General features: G+C 40.8%; 1 protein-coding gene across 1 annotated transcript in view; it reads left to right on the top strand.

The window, feature by feature from the left end:
* Positions 1-7,260: 7,260 nt before the first annotated feature.
* Positions 7,261-24,079, top strand: part of LOC106583884 (aspartate beta-hydroxylase domain-containing protein 1-like) — a 37,217-nt gene continuing 20,398 nt past the window's right edge. The window contains exon 1 of the mRNA XM_082967837.1: positions 7,261-7,389. Coding sequence (XP_082823963.1) covers positions 7,261-7,389 — 129 coding nt within the window. The remainder of the gene's footprint in view (positions 7,390-24,079) is intronic.

Here is a 24,079-nt window from a genome sequence, read left to right as displayed (position 1 = left end):
TTTTATTTTGAATCCTGCGGCTCTGTTCGGCTAAATTGCTGTGTGCGCTGCTATCTGTCCCAGGATCCTGACAGATTCTGTATAGGGGAAGAGACGCGAAAGCCTAGCTGGCTCGGCGGCTCAAATGGAGGCCGCTATTGAACGTTTCCAATGTTGCAGGAGCTGCGTTTACTTTGCTTTGTTCCAGGACATTGTGGACCGCGTTGACTTTCAATGTAGCAACTGCATACTTGCGGAGAACTACAGGAGCGAAGTAACTACTCTTAGCAAGCAAGTAGCAAACCTACATAAGCTACTGGTGAACCCACGCCCACTTACTTTTTATTTTTCTTCCACCCCAGTAGCCGGACGCCACTCTGGTCTGGTGGAAGTTTCGCCGCCGTGTCGGCTCTCTCCAGCCAACTGGCCGGTGCTAGGCTGGGTTCCATCCCCAAAGGGGTCTCCCCCATCCCTGGAGAACGGAGCTGATCTCAACCCAACCAACCAGCCATGGAGGTACGACACACGTGGAAGTCGAAGAAGGCGTCCTCTGGCAATGGGGGTCTCCATGGAGATGTTGAGCCCGAAACTGACACAAACCAGAAACAGCTATACCGCCCTGGATCCAGAGGTTCCAGCGCCTTCGTCCGTGGTGGCTTCCCAATCAAGTTCGGATCCGAAGGTACCTGCGTCTTCGTCCTTGGCTCTGTCTCCTTCTCCGGTTGCTTCTACCTTGGGTTCAGATCCTCAGAGCTCCCAGACAGTGAGGCTGCCTGAGAAACCGGCACATTCAACACCACCAGCTGTCATCATAGGCAGTTCTATGGTGAGAAACATCTCGGTCCCCAAGGCAAAAACCCTGTGCTACCCAGGAGCACGAGTACAGGATATAACAAGGTTGCTTCCGACTGTTCTACCACAGATGCCGGAAGCGGACACTGTCGTAGTCCATGTGGGGTCAAACGACATCAGGAGGGCTAGCTCAGAACATTTGAAAATGGATTTTAAAGAACTGATAATAGCATTAAAAGACTAAAAAAAAAACAGGTCCAGTACCATCGTTGGGCCGCGGATGTGAAAGATCCAGCAGACTGCTGGCATTACACATCTGGCTAAAAGACTACTGTAGCTCTGCTGGAGTCACTTTTTTTGATAGCTTTGACACCTTCCGGAAACAGAAGAGACTTTACAGGAATGACGGAGTCCATCCAAATCATCTTGGCTCCTGGACTCTGTCCACGAATTTCAAGACTGCGTTGAAACATTGACTGGTAAATTATCCAGGACCAGCTCAGTTAATCCCTACCATTGTGACAATGAGTTGTCATAATGCTGCATCAAATGTACATGATCTTAGGGGCATTGGCAAACACAATGTAAGTAATTTAATTTATGTACCCCTAATTGCGCCAAATACATCTGTTTATCCTACAGCTACTGTAAGCAGTAATCATGAGCCTATAAACCAGAATTACACTCTTAGCACTGAGGCGGTGTGCAATAGTAGGAAGACCACTTTATGCAGCTAACCCTGCACTATCAGCTCCAATGTAAATAACATGAGAAAGTCTACCTCTGATAAGCTTCCCAGTAAAGCATTAAAAACAATCAAGCAACGCAGAAAAGTGCTAAAAATAGCCCATATTAACATATGTAGCTTAACCTGTTGGGTCTAGGGGGCAGCATTTGCACGTCTGGATAAAAAAAATGTACCCGATTTAATCTGGTTACTAATCCTACCCAGTAACTAGAATATGCATATACTTATTATATATGGATAGAAAACACTCTAAAGTTTCTAAAACTGTTTGAATGGTGTCTGTGAGTATAACAGAACTCATTTGGCAGGCAAAACCCTGAGACATTTTCTGACAGGAAGTGGATACCTGATGTGTTGTATTGACTTTAAACCTATCCCATTGAAAAACACAGGGGCTTAGGAATATTTTGGCACTTCCTATTGCTTCCACTAGATGTCACCAGCCTTTACAAAGTGTTTTGAGTCTTCTGGAGGGAGATCTGACCGAACAAGAGCCATGGAACGATGATGTCCCATTAGACACCTGGCGCGCGAGTTCATGTTGGGTACCCTCGTTCCAATACGTTATAAAAGAGTATGCATTCGTCCACCTTGAAAATTATTCATGTTCTGGTTAAAAAAGGCCCTAATGATTTATGCTATACAACGTTTGACATGTTTGAACGAACGGAAATATATTTTTTCCCCTCGTTCATGACGAGAAGTCCGGCTGGCTTACATCATGTGCTAACGAGACGGAGATTTTTGGACATAAATGATGAGCTTTTTTGAACAAAACTACATTCGTTATGGACCTGTGATACCTGGAAGTGACATCTGATGAAGAGAATCAAAGGTAATGGATTATTTACATAGTATTTTCGATTTTAGATCTCCCCAACATGACGTCTAGTCTGTATCGCAACGTGTATTTTTCTGGGCGCAGTGCTCAGATTATTGCAAAGTGTGATTTCCCAGTAAGGTTATTTTTAAATCTGGCAAGTTGATTGAGTTCAAGAGATGTAAATCTATAATTCTTTAAATGACAATATAATATTTTACCAATGTTTTCTAATTTTAATTATTTAATTTGTGACGCTGACTTGACTGCCGGTTATTGGAGGGAAACGATTTCCTCAACATCAATGCCATAGTAAAACGCTGTTTTTGGATATAAATATCAACTTGATAGAACTAAAAATGCATGCATTGTCTAACATAATGTCCTAGGAGTGTCATCTGATGGAGATTGTAAAAGGTTAGTGCATCATTTTAGCTGGTTTTATGGTTTTGGTGACCCTGTCTTTGACTTGACAAAACATTACACACAACTCTTGTAAATGTACTGTTCTAACATACTCTAAATTTATGCTTTCGCCGTAAAACCTTTTTGAAATCGTAAAACGTGGTTAGATTAAGGAGATGTTTATCTTTCAAATGGTGTAACATAGTTTTATTTTTGAAAAATTTGAATTTTGACATTTATTTGGATTCAAATTTGCCGCTCTTGAAATGCACCTGCTGTTGATGGAGTGCACCACGGGTGGCACGCTAGCGTCCCACCTAGCCCCAAGAGGTTAAGAAACAAGGTCCATGAATTCAATAACTTGCCTGTAACAGATGACATTCATATTCTGACTGAAATCTCTGAAACTCACGTAGATAACACCTTTGATGATACAGTGGTAGCAATACATGGTTATAACATCTACCAAAAAGACAGAAATGCCAACGGAGGCGGTGTTGCGGTCTATATTCAGAACCACATTCCTGTAAAGCTCAGAGACGATCTAATGTTAAATACAGTTGAAGTAATATAGCTACAGGTTCATCTGCCTCACCTCTTGTGGGAAGCTGCTATAGACCACCACTTATTCCAGTTACTAATAAGCACACACCCATTAAGAAAATTACTGTAAAAACGGTTTAATCCCCTTGGATTGATGAGGAATTGAAAAACGGTATGGTTGAGAGGGATGAGGCAAAAGGTATGGCAATTAAGTCTGGCAGCCCAACTGATTGGAAAACGTACTGCAAATTAAGAAATCATGTGACTAAACTAAATAAAAATAAACTACACTATAAAACAAAGAAATTATATAAAGAATGATAGTAAAAATCTTTGGGGCACCTTAAATTACATTCTTTGAAATAAAAGCGAACTCGGCTCCTTCATTCATTGAATCAGATGGCTCATTCATCACAAAGCCCACTGATATTGCACTGATAACTACTTTAATTACTTTTTCATTGGCAAGATAAGCAAACTTAGGGATGACATGCCAGCAACAAATGCTGACACAACACATCTAAGTATATGGGACCAAATTATGAAAGACAAGAATTGTACTTTTGAATTCCGTAAAAGAAGTGAAAAAATTATTGTTGTCTATCAATAATGACAAGCCACCGGGGTCTGACAATCTAGATGGAAAATTACTGAGGATAATAGCAGACGATATTGCCACTCCTATTTGCCACATCTTCGATTTAAGCCTACTAGAGAGTGTGCGCCCTCAGGCCTGGAGGGAAGCTAAAGTCATTCCGCTACCCAAGAATAGTAAAGCCCCCTTTACTGGCTCAAATAGCCGACCAATCAGCCTGTTACCAACCCTTAGTAAACTTCTGTAAAAAAGAGTGTTTGACCATATACAATTCTATTTTACAGTAAACAAATTGACAACAGTATTTCAGCATGCTTATAGGGAAGGACACTCGACAAGCACAGCACTTACACAAAGGACTGATGATTGGCTGAGAGAAATTGATGATAAAATGATTGTGGGGGCTGTCTTGTTAGACTTCAGTGCAGCTTTCGACATTATTGATCATAGTCTGCTGCTGGAAAAACGTATGTGTTGTGGCTATAATATGGATAAAGAGTTACTTCTCTAACAGATCACAGAGGGTGTTCTTTAATGGAAGCCTATCAAATATAATCCAGTTAGAATCAGGAATTCCCCAGGGTAGCTGTTTAGGCCCCTTGCTTTTTTAAATTTTTACTAACGACATGCCACTGACTTTGAGTAAAGCCAGAGTTTCTATGTATGAGGATGACTCAACACTATACACGTCAGCTACTACAGTGACTGAAATGACTGCAACACTCAACAAAGAGCTGCAGTTAGTTTCAGAGTGGGTGGCAAGGAATAAGTTAGCCCTAAATATTTCTCAAACTAAAAGCATTGTATTTGGAACAAAACACTCACTAAACCCTAAACCTCAGCTAAATCTTGTAATAAATAGTGTGGAAATTGAGCAAGTTGAGATGACTAAACTGCTTGGAGTAACACTAGATTGTAAACTGTCATGGTCAAAACATATTGATGCCGTAGTAGCTAAGATGGGGAGAAGTCTGTCCATAATAAAGCGCAACTCTGTCTTCTTAACAACACTATCAACAAGGCAGGTCCAACAGGCCCTAGTTTCATCGCACCTTGACTACTACTGTTCAGTTGTGTGGTCAGGTGCCACAAAAAAGGACTTAGGAAAATTGCAATTGGCTCAGAACAGGGCAGCACGGCTGGCCCTTGGATGTACATGGAGAGCTAATATTAATAATATGCATGTCGGACCTAACTGTGTTCGATCTTGTATAGCCATCTTGTTTCAAAAGGACCACAATGGAAATAAGTTCCAGACTTTATTGTGTGTTATCCACAATGATTTTATTCATGTGCATGTATGGCTTTTTCAAGTTTTATGTGTGCTTGTTTTTAAAATGGTTGAATTTATAAACTAATTAAACTCAACATGTCAATCTCTCCTGGCTGAAAGTGGAGGAGAGATTTTCTTCATCAGTACTTTTATTTATGAGAGGTATTGACATGTTGAATGTACCGAGCTGTCTGTCTAAACTACTGGCACACAGCTCGGACACCCATGCATACCCCACAAGACATGCCACAAGAGGTCTCTTCACAGTCCAGAACAGACTATGGGTGGCACACAGTACTACATAGAGCCATGACTACATGGAACTCTATTCCACATCAAGTAACTGACGCAAGCAGTAAAATTACTTTTAAAAAACAGATAAAAAACACCTTATGGAACAGTGGGGACTGTGAAGCAACACAAACATTGGCACAGACACATGCATATCCACACACACCACACACACACACACACACACACACACACAAGATAACATACGCACTATACATACACATGGATTTAGTACTGTAGATATGTGGTAGTGGTGGAGTAGGGGCCTGGGGGCACACAGTGTGTTGTGAAATCTGTGAATGTATTGTATTGTTTTAAAAATGTTTTAAAGCTGCTTTAATTTTGCTGGACCCCAGGAAGAGTAGCTGCTGTTTGGCAGTAGCTAATGGAGATCCATAATAAATACAAATACAAAATACAGCACCCGGGCTTCCCCCCTGTCAGCCTCACCTCTCCCAAGGTCCCATTTACATGGTCTCCAGCTGCAGACCAGGCATTCATGGACCTCAATCATCTATTCACTACCGCCCCCATCCTAATCCATCCAGGTCTGTCCCGACAGTTCGTGGTGGAGGTCGATGCCTCGGACGTCGGAGTTGGGGCGGTTCTGTCCCAGCGTTCGGCCCAAGACCGAAAGCGGCATCCTTGCTCTTTGCTCTCCCATCGTCTCAATCCCAAGAAAAGGAATTACGACGTGGGTAACCGGGAACTTCTGGCGGTGAAGATGGTGTTGGAGGAGTGGAGGCACTGGTTAGAGTGGGTGGAACACCCATTCATAGTATGGACAGATCATAAGAACCTGGATTACCTCTGCACCGCCCAGCGCCTTAAGTACAGGCAAGCTCGATATGCCCTGCTATTCACCCGATTTAACTTAACCATATCCTACCGCCCAGGGGTCCAAGAATGTGAAGCCGGATGCGCTGTCACGCCTCTATTGCCCCACTGCTACACCATCGGACCCTGAGACCATCCTCCCTACCTCTTGTCTCGCGGCTGCACTCAACTGGGGTATAGAAAACCGGGTCCGTGAGGCACAGCGTTCCCAGCCGGACACCGGGGACTAACCGGATGTTTGTCCTGGACTCTGCCATTCCTCGGGTTCTGGAATGGGCTCATTCCTCTCGACTGGCCTGCCATCCTGGCTCCCGTCGGTCCCTGGCCTTTGTACAACAACATTTTTGGTGGCCCACCTTGGTTCCTGACATCTCCATGTTTGTCGCCGCCTACACCGTGTGTGCCCAGAGTAAGACTCCTCGGCAAGCTCCGGCTGGCCTCATTCAACGACTTCCCGTCTCTCACCATCCCTGGTCACATACAACCCTGGACTTCGTCACTAGACTCCCCCAGTCTGATGGCAACACGGTTATCCTTACGGTAGTGGACCGGTTTTCCAAAGTCGCCCACTTCATCCCTTTCCCCAAGCTACCCTCAGCCAAAGAGATGGCCCAGCTCATGGTGCAGCACATCTTCCGGATCTATGGACTTCCGGTGTCCATGGTCTCTGACCGTGGTCCTCAGTTCTTATCCCAGTTCTAGAAGGCATTCTGCACGCTCATTGGGTCATCGGCCAGCCTGTCCTCCAGTTTCCACCCCCAGTCTAACAGCCAGTCGGAGTGAGCCAATCAAGACCTGGAGACGACTCTTCGCTGCCTGGTCTCTGCCAATCCCAACACCTGGACCCAGCAGCTCTTGTAGGTAGAGTACGCCCGCAACACCCTCCCTTGCGCAGCCACAGGTCTCACGCCTTTTGAGTGCTCCCTGGGATATCAGCCCCCACTCTTCCCTGAGAGGTCAGCATACCCTCGGCCCAAATGTTTGTCTGCCGCTGTCACCGTACCTGGAAGAGAGCCAGATCGGCTCTTCTCAAGACAACCTCCAGGTATCGACGACAGGCGGACTGCCACCAGACCCCGGCTCTCCGTTATCGTCTCAGGCAGAGGGTATGGTGACATTGGGAATGGTGACATTTGCGCGATTGGTTTTCTGCACCATTTGGACTATCCCTATTAGTAATAGAGGAAGGTGTAAAAATTGGAATGACTTTTCCCAGCACAATAGGGCCTGAGGCCACATCCAATGTCAATATGGGGAACTCTCAGAGAAACCAATGATGGAATGTTGTAAACTGACTCACATTGACTTTGGTTGCTATCACGCAACAGCCTAAGCCATCTACGTGATTTGATAACCGAGCGGGTACTCTCTTCACATTTCAAGGTCGTGTTAGGATATTGACTCACAAACCGAGCCCCGCTCAGGTAATACCTTCCATCCTTTCTAAGCGTTATCGTCGTACTCTTGTCTATATCTTGTACCCATTTGTTTGAACTCCTCTTAGGTCAAGCTATTATAGCGCAAAAGAGAAGCCCACTGTGGTCTGCTCACACAGTGTTTTTAATTCAAATGTGAAATACATTTGATTTACATTTGAATTAAAAGCACTGGGTGAACAAATAATGAAGAACACCTGCTCTTTCCATGACATAGACTGACCAGGTGAATCCAGGTGAAAGCTATGATCCCTTACTGATGTAACTTGTTAAATCCACTTCAATCAGTGTAGATGAAGGGGAGGAGACAGGTTAAAGAAGGATTTTTTAAAGCCTTGAGACAATTGAGACATGGGTTGTATATGTGTACCATTCAGAGGGTGAATGGGAAAGACAAAATATTTAAGAACGGGGTATGGTCGTAGGTGCTAGGTGCACTGGTTTGTGTCAAGACCTGCAATGCTGCTAAGTTTCCTGTGTATATCAAGAATGGCCCACCACCCAAAGGACATCCAGCCAACTTGACACAACTGTGAGAAGCATTGGAGTCGTGGGCCAACATCCCTGTGGAACAATTGACACCCTGTAAAGTAAATGCCCCGACGGTGCAATTCAATATTAGGAAGGTGTTCTTAATGTTTTGTATACTCGTCTAAGACAATGACTTCTCAATGACCCAAGACCAGCTCAGTTAATCCCTACCATTGTGAGTATTCATAATGCTGCATCAAATGTACATTATCCCAGGGGCGTTGGCAGACAATGTAAGTACCTTAATTTATGTCCCCCTAAATGCCCTGAATACCTCTGTTGATTCTACAGCTATTGTGTGCAGTAATCATGTGCCGATGAACCCGAGTTACACTGTTAGCACTGAGGCGGTGTGCCCTAGTAGGAAGTCCACTGCTCCAATATAAATAACATGAGCAAGTCTACTTCTGATAAGCTTCCCAGTAAAGCATTAAAAACAATAAAGCAACCCAGAAAAGTGCTAAAATAGCCCCTACAAACATATGTAGCCTAAGAAACAAGGTTCATGAAGTCAATCACTTTCTTGTAACAGATGACATTCATATTCTGACTATCTCTGAAACTCACTTAGATAATACCGTTGGCTAGAACATAATACATGGCTAGAACATGTACCAAAAAGACAGAAATGCCAAGAGGGGCGGGCGGTGTTGCGGTCTATATGTGACTCACCACCTGGATTCGATCTTTTGTAGCAACATTTTGAATTTCTGTTTTTTACATTGGATAAACATAGAGACTCAGAGCTACAAAATGGTATATCATACACTGCATTTGAGGAAACAATGGGGAAGTAATTCTGAATTGAAAGTTGATTAACTTGTAAACTCACTTTTGAGAACTGTTTTTCAGTGTTTTGGTACTCCAATTGGAGAGCCTTTTTGTCTACACCCATTCAGCACTGTTCACACCCTTGTTCAAGCCTTAGTCCCACCCATCTCTTCAAGGGTTGATCGGAGCATTCTGTACTAACTTGCCAGGTACTTCCAGACATCTAAGAGAGAGAGAACAGCTCACTGAACATTACTTGCCCTAGCAGGGCTGGTTAGGCTGTTATGTTATCCAGAGCGTTGGTGACTGTGTAACCGGTTCTGCACCGGTACCTTTCTGCGTTGTGTTCTGGTAAGGTGTAGGTGGAAGATAAGGCTCTGGATACAATTCAGCCGGTTGTCTCTCTTTTAATGACTGCGTGGAATGGATACAAATACAAGGAAAAAGTTACTGCTGCAGTCTGGACTCCATACAAGTATATTTGCCTCTCCTCATCACGCTCTGAGCAAACTGTAGTAAGAGTATCAACAAAAAATCCATTGTACAAAATGTACATGTTCATATTTTCAAAAGACTCATTACATTTTGTAAATGTTGTACACCAATACACTAATAATTTGCTAATAAGTGCAAAATATTTCTTAGAGAGAGTGTACTATTGTACCATTATACCTGAAGCATACTAATGGAGCAACAACGCAATTTTTGACATGCCCGGGCAAGTAACAAAATGAGCGACAGCTAACTAGGCACATTAAACATGAAATACAAAATCTTCACATTTCACAACATACCTGCATGGAATGGATACAAATACAAAGCAAAAGTTACTGCTGCAGTCTGGACTCCATACAAGTATATTTGCCTGATAAAAGACAAAAGTGCAGAAAACCCATGAGAAAATAATTAAAAAAAACTCACGATGTCTGCACCCGCCACAAAGCTAACAATAGTTGAGCTAGCCTTGCAAAGTTGCACTGGAACATTATCCCCATTCACGTGAATATATATTCCTATAAACAGTAATGCAACACTAAATCAGTGACTTTTTCTTGTCCTTTCATGTGAATTTGTGAACATTTGCGAACATGTGCATTCAAAAGACCGGAGCATACGTAACACCTACCTCTCCTCATCACGCTCTGAGCAAACTGAGGAGTAAGAGCATGGCTCCCGTTGATGACATCACAGCATTAACACATAACACAATTTAGAAAATAAATACAATAAAATAATTCACTCTTGAAAGTAATGTAATACATCTTAAAATAACCTTAAAATAATAAATTAAAATAAATATGAGGGATTTTCGGTGAAATACATAAAGTATATTTTACACCTGTTACAACTGCAACTGTGCTGCTGGCAACAATTTAATTACAGTTTGTTGCCGAAGTTTACTGACATACTCAACGGGTGTTGAATATGCACCCAAACTAACTGGCTAACATTGGCAAGCTACTTCCAGACACATAATGAGAGAATGCCCCACTCTGACCATTTTACTGCACTGTTGGTTAAGGGCTTGTAAGTAAGCATTTAACGGTAAATTCTACACTTGTTGTATTCGGCGCATGTGACAAATAAAATTTGATTTGATTTGACTTTACTCACTCCAGCATAGCTGGTTAGGCTGCTTACATGTTATCCAGAGCGTTGGTGACTAACTGTGCTGCTGGCAACAATTGAATTATGCTTTGTTGCCAACGTTTACTGACACCAGACATATTTAACGGGTGTTGAGCGTTCAAAAATTAATCAGTTATTCTGTGCTCTGGCACACTAAGACGAGAGTCTTTTGTTAAGAAATGTAGCTAGATAACTAGCTAGGTAAACAATGAATCCCAACGTATGACGTAATGTTAGTTAGCGAGCAAGCCAGCTAACATTAGCTAGCTAGCTAACAGTACACTTTAACTTGAAATGAAAATACTTTGTCAAAATTAGAAACACGTAATATCTGAAAATGTAGCTAACTAGACTATCTTACCCATGGTCTGAAATCGAGGTAGATAGCCAGAGCAAATTGACCAGCTAGTGCCTTGCAAAAGTATTCATCCCCCCTTGGTGTTTTTCCTATTTTGTTGCATTACAACCTGCAATTTAAATTGATTTTTATTTGGATTTCATGTAATGGACATACACAAAATAGTCCAAATTGTTGAAGTGAAAAGAAAAAAAAATACTTGTTTCAAAACATTCACCCCCTTTGCTATGAAGCACCTAAATGAGATCTGGTGCAACCAATTGCCTTCAGAAGTTACATAATTAGTTAAATAAAGTCCACCTGTGTGCAATCTAAGTGTCACATGATCTGTCACATGATCTCAGTATATATACACCTGTTCTGAAAGGTCCCAGAGTCTGCAGCACCACTAAGCAAGGGGCACCACCAAGCAAGCGGCACCATGAAGACCAAGGAGCTCTCCAAATAGGTCAGGGACAAAGTTGTGGAGAAGTACAGATCAGGGTTGGGTTATAAAAATTATTAAAAACTTTGAACATCCCACGGAGCACGATTAAATCCATTATTAAAAAATGGAAAGAATATGGCACCACAACAAACCTGCCAAGAGAGGGCCGCCAACCAAAACTCACGGACCTGACAAGGAGGGCATTAATCGGAGAGGCAACAAAGAGACCAATGATAACCCTGAAGGAGCTGCAAAGTATCTGTCCATAATAGGACCACTTTAGCCGTACACTCCATAGAGCTGGGCTTTACGGAAGAGTGTCCAGAAAAAAACCATAGCGTAAAGAAAAAAATAAGCAAACATATGGGAGACTCCCCAAAGCACGTGGGAGACTCCCCAAACATATGGAAGAAGGTACTCTGGTCAGATGAGACTAAAATGTAGCTTTTTGGCCATCAAGGAAAACGCTATGTCTGGCGCAAACCCAACATCTCTCATCACCCCGAGGGGATGTTTTTAATCGGCAGGGACTGGGAAACTGGTCAGAATTGAAGGAATGATGGATGGTGCTAAATACAGGGAAATTCTTGAGGGAAACCTGTTTCAATCTTCCAGAGATTTGAGACTGGGACGGAGATTCACCTTCCAGCAGAACAATGACCCTAAGCATACTGCTAAAGCAACACTTGCGTGGTTTAAGGGGAAACATTTAAATGTCTTGGAATGGCCTAGTCAAAGCCCAGACCTCAATCCAATTGAGAATCTGTGGTATAACTTAAAGATTGCTGTACACCAGCGAAACCCATCTAACTTGAATGAGCTGGAGCAGTTTTTCCTTGAAGAATGGACAAAAATCCCAGTGGCTAGATGTGCCAAGCTTATAGAGACATACCCCAAGAGACTTGCAGCTGTAATTGCTGCAAAAGGTGGGTCTACAAAGTATTGACTTTGGGGGGGGTGAATATTTATGAACGCCCAAGATCTGTTTTTTTGTTTTATTTATTGTTTGTTTCACATTAAAAAATATTTTACATCTTCAAAGTGGTAGGCATGTTGTGTAAATCAAATGATACAAAGACATCCATTTTAATTCCAGGTTGTAATGCAACAAAATAGGAAAAATGCCAAGGGGGTAAATACTTTCGCAAGCCACTGTATTTTTATCAACAGTTGCAGTCTATTGAAATGGACACTTGCATAGTGGAGTCTTTTGTTAAGACATGTAGCTAGCTAGCTAAACAATGGATCAATCACAACTCATGACGTTACTACCCTGCATGAATCTGCAGGTACCTAACCAACCAGGTTCATGGCTATAACTAGTCAAGCAAATGTGTCTGAGATACGAAGAATAGGATCATACACAACATTAGCTAGCGACCCAGAAACCTAATGTTAGCTAGCTAACAGTACACTTGAAATGAAACCACTGTCTGTCAAAATTAGAAACGTGTAATATCTGAAAATGTAGCATCTCCCTTTCTGATGCAATGCATGGTTGCCCTTAGTTTGAAGATGTAATCCAGAATGGTGTTTTCTCCATCTCCTTAGCTATCCTACTCGAATTCCACTGATTTCAAAACTCGGTCCTCCAGATAGTGGCGAGCATACACATAACGTTAGCTAGTGAGCCAACCATCTAACGTTAGCTAGCTAGCAATACACTTTAACCTGTTAGGGCTAGGGGGCAGCATTTGCACGTCTGGATAAAAAAAATGTACCCGATTTAATCTGGTTACTAATCCTACCCAGTAACTAGAATATGCATATACTTATTATATATGGATAGAAAACACTCTAAAGTTTCTAAAACTGTTTGAATGGTGTCTGTGAGTATAACAGAACTCATTTGGCAGGCAAAACCCTGAGACATTTTCTGACAGGAAGTGGATACCTGATGTGTTGTATTACCTTTAAACCTATCCCATTGAAAAACACAGGGGCTGAGGAATATTTTGGCACTTCCTATTGCTTCCACTAGATGTCACCAGCCTTTACAAAGTGTTTTGAGTCTTCTGGAGGGAGATCTGACCGAACAAGAGCCATGGAACGATGATGTCCCATTAGACACCTGGCGCGCGAGTTCATGTTGGGTACCCTCGTTCCAATACGTTATAAAAGAGTATGCATTCGTCCACCTTGAATATTATTCATGTTCTGGTTAAAAAAGGCCCTAATGATTTATGCTATACAACGTTTGACATGTTTGAACGAACGGAAATATATTTTTTCCCCTCGTTCATGACGAGAAGTCCGGCTGGCTTAGATCATGTGCTAACAAGACGGAGATTTTTGGACATAAATGATGAGCTTTTTTGAACAAAACTACATTCGTTATGGACCTGTGATACCTGGAAGTGACATCTGATGAAGAGAATCAAAGGTAATGGATTATTTACATAGTATTTTCGATTTTAGATCTCCCCAACATGACGTCTAGTCTGTATCGCAACGCGTATTTTTCTGGGCGCAGTGCTCAGATTATTGCAAAGTGTGATTTCCCAGTAAGGTTATTTTTAAATCTGGCAAGTTGATTGCGTTCAAGAGATGTAAATCTATAATTCTTTAAATGACAATATAATATTTTACCAATGTTTTCTAATTTTAATTATTTAATTTGTGACGCTGACTTGACTGCCGGTTATTGGAGGGAAACGATTTCCTCAACATCAATGCCATAGTAAAACGCTGTTTTTGGATATAAATATGAACTTGATAGAACTAAAAATGCATGCATTGTCTAACATAATGTCCTAGGAGTGTCATCTGATGGAGATTGTAAAAGGTTAGTGCATCATTTTAGCTGGTTTTATGGTTTTGGTGACCCTGTCTTTGACTTGACAAAACATTACACACAACTCTTGTAAATGTACTGTCCTAACATACTCTAAATTTATGCTTTCACCGTAAAAGCTTTTTGAAATCGTAAAACGTGGTTAGATTAAGGAGATGTTTATCTTTCAAATGGTGTAAAATAGTTGTATTTTTGAAAAATTTGAATTTTGACATTTATTTGGATTCAAATTTGCGCCGGCCCTGCGGATGGAGTGCACCACGGGTGGCACGCTAGCGTCCCACCTAGCCCATAGAGGTTAACTTGACAGTGCAGGTTTATGGTTTTACTACGCAATTTTTTTAAAGCCGCGTTCTACACATTACCTAAACATACTGACCAGCTCCAATAGACAGATGCGTGCTATATGGCAGACCAGTTCAAACTCATCCCTTGACATGTCCAACCCACTCATTATCTCAGCCAATCATGGCTAGCGGGAAGGTTTGCTCGCTTTTTCTGTGGCTAAACCAACTAGGCTCGTAATTTAACAATTTTATTCGTATTTACAGATGCCATACAAGTTTGATATTAAGGCACATGAAAGTTCACATGTTCGAGAAGGCATTTCTGCCAAAAAATGTATCTTGATACAAAAATAATGTTTACGTTCAAACGGCTCTACTGTGAAGTCGGGACTTGCGACATGCGCCTAGTTTCTTGAATCGGGTCACATATTCAGAACCACATTCCTGTAAAGCTTAGAGAAGATCTCATGTTAAAAACTATAATATGGCTACAGGTTCATCTGCCTCACCTAAAGCCCATTCTTGTTGGAAGCTTGTTATAACAGCACAAGGCAAGACCCAGATGCAGACATAGAAGGCAGATGGATTGAGTCTTGATATGTATTTAATAATCCAATAGGGGAAGGCAAGAGAATGGTCGTGGACAGGCAAAAGGTCAAAACCAGTTCAGAGTCCAGGAGGTACAGAGTGGCAGACAGGTTCGAGGTCAGAGCAGGCAGAATGGTCAGGCAGGCGGGTACGGAGTCCAGAAAACAGGCAAGGGTCAAAAACTGGGAGGACTAGCAAAAGAGAATAGAAGCAGGAGTACGAAAAAAACGCTGGTTGACTTGAAAGACATACAAGACGAACTGTCAGAGAGAGACAGGAAACATAGGGATATATACACCAGGGAAATCAGCGACACCTGAAGGGGGTAGAGACAATCACAAGACAGGTGGAACAGATCAGGGTGGGACACTTGTTGGAAGTGCTAACAGTCAGTATCTGTATAATATGGGTGAAATGCTTGATAATGTATGTGATATCAACAGAGAAGTATATTTTCTGGGTGATTTAAATATTGACTGTCACTCATCAAGCTGCCCACTCAAGAAATTACTTCAAACTGTAACCAGTGCCTGCAACCTGGTTCAGGTTGTCAGTCTACCGGGTAGTTACAAATAACACAGGAATTAAATTCCTGTGCTATTTGTATTGATCACATCTTTACTAATGCTGCAGAAATTTGCTTTAAAGCACTATCCAAATCCATAGGATGTAGTGATCACAATATAGTAGCTATATCTAGGAGAACCAAAGTTCCAAAGGCTGGGCCTAATATAGTGTATGAGGTCATACAATAAGTTTTGTAGTGATTCTTATGTTGATGATGTAATGAATATTTGCTGGTCTTTGGTGTGTAATGACACTGCACTTGACACGTTTATGAATTTGCTTATTCCAGTTACTAATAATAAATATGCACCCATTAAGAAAATGACTGAGTAATTGAAAAATTGTATGGTTGAGAGGGATGAGGCAAAAGGTATGGCAAATAAGTCTGGCAGCCCAATCGATTGGCAAACGTACTGCAAATTAAGAAATCATGTGACTAAACTAAATAAAAAATAAACTATACTATGGAACAAAAATAAATGATATAAAGAATGATAGTAAAAAGCTTTGGAGCACCTTAAATGACATTTTGGGAAAAAAGGAAAACTTGGGTCCATCATTCATTGAATCAGATTGCTCTTTCATCATAAAACCCACTGCTATTGCCTACTTTAATTACTTTTTCATTGGCAAGATAAGAAAACTTCGGCATGACTTGCCAGCAACAAACGTTGACACAACCTATCCAAGTATATCGGACCAAATTATGAAAGACAAGCACTGTACTTTTGAATTCCCGTAAAATTAGTGTGGAAGAGGTGAAACAAGTATTGTTGTCTATCAACATTGTCAAGCCACCGGGGTCTGACAATCTAGATGGAAAATTACTGAGGATAATAGCGGATGATATTGCCACTCCTATTTGCCATATCCTCTTGAGGATACCCTAGGATAGGGGGCGCCACAGCGCATTTTGAAAAAAAATCGTTCCCATTTTCAACGGCCTACTAATCAAACTCAGAAGCTAGGGCATGCATATACTTATTATATATGGATAGAAAACACCCTCAAGTTTCTAAAACTGTTTGAATGGTGTCTGTGAGTATAACAGAACTCAAATGGCAGTCAAAACCCCGAGACCGATTGAAACAGGAAGTGGAATTCAGAATTGTGGACTCGACTTCTCATCTTTCCCTATAAATCACACCGTTAACCATGGTTCAGTGAGCACTTCCTATTGCTTCCACTAGATGTCACCAGTCTTTTCACAGTGGTTTGAGCCTTATACAGTCGAAACTCGGTGAATGAGACGCGTTGGAAATTGGTCACAGGGGATGGGCCATCACCATTATGACGCCGGCGGCCATGTCTACCCCCACCTTTGGAAACGGTTTTAAAGGCAATGAAATCATCCCCCTCGAATCTTATTGGCTCTCTTGGTGTTACAGGCCCTGAAGATTAATGTTTTACAACATTAGACATGTTCGAACGAACCTACAGGCGGGAGAATCTCATTTTATCCGGAACTTCAGCCCTGCGCTTGGAGAGAGCCATAGGACGCGCTACCAACAGCAGGCTAATGGAACGTGAAGTATGGACTTTTTGACCGAAAATACATCTGTTGTGGACCTGGGATGCTTTCTGATGAAGACAACTAAAGGTAGGTGATTATTGACAATATTATACAAGATGAGATGTGACATGCGATTGTTTCCAAGATGGCGCCGAGCTCTGTATATTAGCTCATTTTCTGAGTATCGCATCTCCTTTTATCGCAAAGTGTGATTACCCAGTAAAGTTAATTTAAAATCTGGTATGACAGGTGTTCTCAAGAGATATTCATCTATAAATGTTAGATTGACAATATAAATTTAAAAAATCGTTATCGGATAGTAATTTAGGGAATTGTAGCATTGTTTACCGGGACGCATTTGAGGGGAAATTATTTAGTCAACGTCAGACGCCGATGTAAAATGCTGTTTTTATATATAAATATGACCTTTATTGAACAAAAGAATGCATGCATTGTATAACATGATGTCCTAGGGGTGCCATCTGATGAAGTTTGTAAAAGGTTAGTGCTGCATTTAGCTGTTTTTTGATTATATGTGATGCAAGTGGTTGGTCGGAAAATGGCTATGAAGCTGCTTTTTACGATGGACTCATCTAACATAATCTAATGATTTGCTTTTCCTTTAAAACCTTTTTGAAATCGGACGACGTGGGTCGATTCAGGAGAGGTGTATCTATAAAAAAAAAATATATATATTAATTTTTTTTAATTTTTATTATGATTTTTTTTTGAATGCTAATTGGCGATATGATTTTTCGCTGGATTTTGATCCCGCTGACGGGATGAGACGCTGGAGAGGATATCTTCAAATTAAGCCTACTAGAAAGTGTGTGCCCTCAGGCCTGGAGGGAAGCAAAAGTAATTCCACTACCCAATAATAGTAAAGCCCCCTTTACTGGCTCAAATAGCCGACCAATCAGCCTGTTACCAACCCTTAGTAGACTTCTGGAAAAAATGGTGTTTGACCAGATATAATGCTATTTTACAGTAAACAAATTGACAACAGACTTTCAGCATGCTTATAGGGAAGGACATTCAACAAACACAGCACTTACACAAATGACTGAGAGAAATTGATCATAAAAATATTGTGGGGGCTGTTTTGTTAGACTTCAGTGCAGCTTTTGACATTATCAATCATAGTCTTCTGCTGGAAAAAGTGATGTGTTATGGCTTTACACCCCCTGCTATATTGTGGATAAAGAGTTACTTGTCTAACAACATAGAGGGTGTTCTTTAATGGAAGCCCCTCCAACATAATCCAGATAGAACCAGGAATTCCCCAGGGTAGCTGTTTCGCCCCTTACTGTTTTCAATCTTTACTAATTACATGCCACTGGCTTTGAGTAAAGTTAGTCTATGTATACAGATGACTGAACACTATACACGTCAGCTACTACAGCAACTGAAATGACTGCAACACTTAACAAAGAGCTGCAGTTAGTTTCAGAATGGGTTGCAATAAATAAGTTAGTCCTAAATATTTCCAAAACAAAGCATTCTTTTTGGGACTAATTATTCACTAAACCCTGAACCTTGACTATATCTCGTAATGAATAATGTGGAAATCGAGCAAGTTTAGGTGACTAAACTGCTTGGAGTAACCCTGAATTGTAAACTGTCATGGTCAAAACATATTGATACAACAGAAGCTAAGATGGGGAGAAGTCTGTCCATAATAAAGCGTAGCTCTGTCTTCTTAACCTCCCTGGGCAAGGTGGGACGTTTGCATTTCAACAGCCAGTGGAATCCCGTGGCACGAAATACAAATACCTAAAAAATGCTGCCCTGCCAAAAATAATGACAGCCATTTTCAAAGCAAGTATATATGTCACAAAAACCAAAACCACAGCTAAATGCAGCACTAACCTTTGATGATCTTCATCAGATGACACTCCTAGGACATTATGTTATACAATACATGCAAGTTTTGTTCAATCAAGTTCATATTTATATCAAAAAACAGCTTTTTACATTAGCATGTGATGTTCAGAACTAGCATACCCACCGCAAACTTCCGGTGAATTTACTAAATTACTCATGATTAACGTTCACAAAATACATAACAATTATTTTAACAATTATAGATACAGAACTCCTTTAAGCAATCACGGTGTCAGATTTTATAATAGCTTTTCGGCGAAAGCACATTTTGCAATATTCTGAGTACATAGCCCGGCCATCACGGCTAGCTAATTTGACACCCACCAAGTTTGGCCCTCACCAAACTCAGATTTACTATAAGAAAAATTGGATTACCTTTGCTGTTCTTCGTCAGAATGCACTCCCAGGACTTCTACTTCAACAACAAATGTTGTTTTGGTTCCAAATAATCCATAGTTATATTCAAATACCTCCGTTTTGTTCGTGTGTTCAGGTCAGTATCCGAAGGGAGACGCACGAGCGCATTTCGTGACAAAAAATGTCAAAATATTCCATTACCGTACTTCGAAGCATGTCAAACGCTGTTTAAAATCAATTTTTATGCCATTTTTCTCGTAAAATAGCGATAATATTCCAACTGGGCGACGTTGTATTCATTCAAAGGCTGAAATACATTTTTTTTTTTATTCTCATGAACGTGCATCTCCAGTGTCACCGTTCCCAGCTTGACCACTCACAAACAGAGCTGCTGTACTTAGCCCAGAGACTGCAGACACCCCATTACACTTTCTGGCGCCTTCTGAGAGCCAATGAAAGCCTTAGAAAATGTCACGTTACAGCAGAGATGCTGTATTTTCGATAGAGATGCCACAGAAGGAGAACAAATTGTCAGACAGGGCACTTCCTGTATGGAATCTTCTCAGGTTTTGGCCTGCCATATGAGTTCTGTTATACTCACAGACACCATTCAAACAGTTTTAGAAACTTTGGAGTGTTTTCTATCCAAATCTACTAATTATATGCATATTCTCATTTCTGGGCAAGAGTAGTAACCAGTTTAAATCGGGTACGTTTTTTATCCAGCCGTGCAAATACTGCCCCCTAGTCCCAACTTAACAACACTATCAACAAGGCAAGTCCTACAGGCCCAAGTTTGTCTCACCTGGACTACTGTTCAGTAGTTTGGCCAGGTGCCACAAAGAGGGACTTAGGAAAATTGCAGTTGGCTCAGAACAGGGCTGCAATGCTGGGCCTTAAAAGTACACGGAGAGCTAACTGTAATGATATGCATGTCAATCTCTCATGGCTTAAAGTGGAAGAGAGATTGAAGTCATAACTTCTTGTTTTTGTAAGAAGTGTTGACAAGCGGAACGTACCGAGCTGTCTGTTTAAACTACTAGCACACAGCTCGGACACCCATGCATACCCCACAAGACATGCCACCAGAGGTCTCTTCACAGTCCCCAATTCCAGAACACACTATGGGAGGTGCACAGTACTACATAGAGCAATGACTACATGCAAGCATCAGAATTAGATTTAAAAAACTGGTAAAAATACACCTTATGAAGAGACACACACATGCATATGCAAACATTGTAATATTGTTGTATTATACATTTTGTATTGTACATTTTGTATTGTAGATATGTAGTCGTGTAATAATGTTGTATACTGTTTTATCTTTTGTTTTATATGTAATGTATGTGCTTTAATGTGTTTGGACCCCAGCTGCTGCCTTGTAAGTTAGTCTGGCGGCCACCTAAACATCTAAACTTGCATTATTCATGGTCGAAATACCGACCCGGGGGTCCGATTTGATTTTGTTAATCACTCTAAGTCAGATATCATACTAAAAACAACTAACATTTCTCTCCACCCTACTGCAAAATGTGTAGAATTGCAGGAAATTAGCTGAAAAACTGCACATTTTTATCTCCACCTCATGGCAAAATGCATAGAATTGTCTGAAATTAGTTATGAAATTGCTAAATCTTCTCTCCGTCCCATGGTTGTAACATCGAAAGGGCAGCATTCAGCTGGAATTTTGGTTAGGGTGACTTTGTTTGTCTAACTGTATGATGAACATTATTTTGCCCAAATAGATTGTGAACCCAAATATGTAACTGATGCTAGTGGGAAGACAATACATTGCAAGGTCATTTGTGTTTGGTGTAGGTGCAGATTTAGGCTATGTCATCTTGTCTTCAGGATACTTTATTATCTGTTTAATTTATTTGATCTTTCACAATAGCTGATGTAAGTCATTAGATCAAATATCATCCCCTACAATAGGCTAAAATATAGACTAATTAGTGTGCTTTTCTTAGCAAGAACACTACTGTTATTCTCCAGACTTTTATTATTTCACTTCTTACCAATTTTGTCTATGGATTGTTGTCAGCATTTATGGACAGTGATGAATTTAAGATAAGTAATACAATGAGAATAGGCTACATGTGACTCGTTTCAGGAAACTAGGCGTATGTCACACGTTACTACTTCACAAGAGCCTTTTTATCAAAATGCGTTTTTGGTCAGAAATGCCTTCTGGAACATGTGAACTTTCATGTGCCTTAATAACAAACGTAAATGCCATCTGTAAATACGAATAACATTGTTAAATTACGAGCCTAGTTGGTTTAACCAAAAAGACAGCAACCTTCCCGCTAGCCATGATTGGCTGAGATAATGAGTGGGCTGGACATGCCGAGAGATGAGTTCGGATTGGTCTGCCATGTAGGGCTCTTCTGTCAATAAATATGAGCTGGTCAATATGTGCAGGTAGTCCTTTCTAACACAACTTTTTTTGAAAGGTATCACGTAGTAGAACTGCAAAATTGTTGCATTCCACTTTTCTGGAGGACCGAGTTCTGAAAGCAGTAGAATTAGAGTATGATAGCTAAGGAGATGGACAAAAGGCTAGAGTTTGATTGCAAATATGCAGACAAAGTCGAAAGAGAACACACAGAAGGCTGTTGTATAAAACACCTCTCCCTGGATTGCATCTTCAAACTAAGGGCAACCATGGTATTAGTGACATAGAGGGAGAAGCGTCCATCCATGTACATGGGCTCCCGAGTGGCGCAGCAGTCTAAGGCACTGCATCTCAGTGCTAGAGGTGTCACAACAGACCCTGGTTCGATTCCAGGCTGTATCACAACGGCTGTGATTGGGAGTCCCATAGGGCAAGCCAGCGCCTGTTTTTAATCAGGATATTGAAGGGGTTTGGGGTCAGCCAGGGTGTTCTGGAGAGGGAGTACAGCAGCTTGGTGGAGAGCATCCTCACATTCAATATGACATGGTAATGAGCGAAAGCAAACTGACCAGAATAGTAAACACAGCAAGAAAAGTAATTGGTCGGCCAAAGGCACAGTTGAGCAGTCTGTTCCACAAGGCAACTGAAAAGAAGGCACTGTCTGTCGCTGGCGACCACTCCCACCCTCTACTACACCCTCAGTTCAAGAGGCTTCCCTCTGGACGGCGCTTCAGAATGCCCATGGCGAAGAATGTGTTTAAACATTCATGCATTCTTTGTGCTGTTGGACTACTAAATGCAACAGAAATTCTATTGGTACAGTGTATATATACTTATCTATCCAGTGCAGTTGGGGCAGCGGTCAGTTGTGAGTGAATGTATCAATGCAATATGATGGACTGACTGGTTTAAATGTGTATTATGTGAGAATGTATGTTACCGGTCAAATGTTTTATAATACCTACTCATTTAAGGGTTTTTCTTTTTTTTTTTACTATTTTCCACATTGTCGAATAATAGTAAAAGGGAAAGGGATGTCAGATGTCCAACTGAATGTATTCACCTGAAATGTGTCTTCCGCATTTAACCAATCCCTGAAGACATCAAAACCATGAAATAACACATATGGACTCATGTAGTAACCAAAAAAGGGTTAAACAAATCAAATTCAACAAATTAACTTTTAACAAGGCACACCTGTTAATTGAAATGCATTCCAGGTGACTACCTCTGGTTGAGAGAATGCCAAGAGTGTGCAAAGCTGTCATCAAGGCAAAGGGTGGCTTTTTGAAGAATCTCAAAAATAAAATATATTTTAAATTGTTTAACATTTTTTTTCATTACTACATGATTCCATATGTGTAATTTCATAGTTTTGATGTCTTCACTATTATTCTACAATGTAGAAAATAGTAAAAATAAAGAAAAACCCTTGAATGAGTAGGTGTTCTAAAACTTTTGACTGGTAGTGTATGTGTTTGTGATCCTTTTAATGTAAGGTGATGCTAAAGTAAAATGTCCATCCTGAATGGACAATAATGCTTTATTCTATTCTACCTTTCACCTGGATTCACTTGGTCAGTCAATGTAATGGAAATATCAAGTGTTCTTAATGTTTTGTATACTCAGTGTATATAAATAAAAACATATTCCTTCAAGTATTTTTTTGAAGAGACTACTAATGTTACTGTACCCACTACAACAAGAAATACTTTTGTAAGGGATAATCAAACAGGATCAATGCGTTCTCTGGAAAATAGTGCACGACGTCGCCATGATACGGCAACTGCTCCGCCCACAACCGTAAGGCTCTCCAGAGGGTAGTGAGGTCTGCACAACGCAACATACTGACTCAAATCTCTAGCCACTTTAATAATAAAAATTAGATGTAATAAATGTATCACTAGTCACTTTTAACAATTACACTTTATATACTGCTCAAAAAAATAAAGGGAACACTTAAACAACACATCCTAGATCTGAATGAAAGAAATAATCTTATTAAATACTTTTTTCTTTACATAGTTGAATGTGCTGACAACAAAATCACACAAAAATAATCAATGGAAATATAAATTATCAACCCATGGAGGTCTGGATTTGGAGTCACACTCAAAATTAAAGTGGAAAACCACACTACAGGCTGATCCAACTTTGATGTAATGTCCTTAAAACAAGTCAAAATGAGGCTCAGTAGTGTGTGTGGCCTCCACGTGCCTGTATGACCTCCCTACAACGCCTGGGCATGCTCCT

This window comes from Salmo salar, chromosome 23 (assembly GCF_965601325.2).
Source record: "Salmo salar chromosome 23, fSalSal1, whole genome shotgun sequence".
Lineage (NCBI taxonomy): Eukaryota > Metazoa > Chordata > Actinopteri > Salmoniformes > Salmonidae > Salmo > Salmo salar.
Note: the sequence above shows the minus strand (reverse complement) of the source record. Positions and strands in the feature narration are given on the sequence as shown.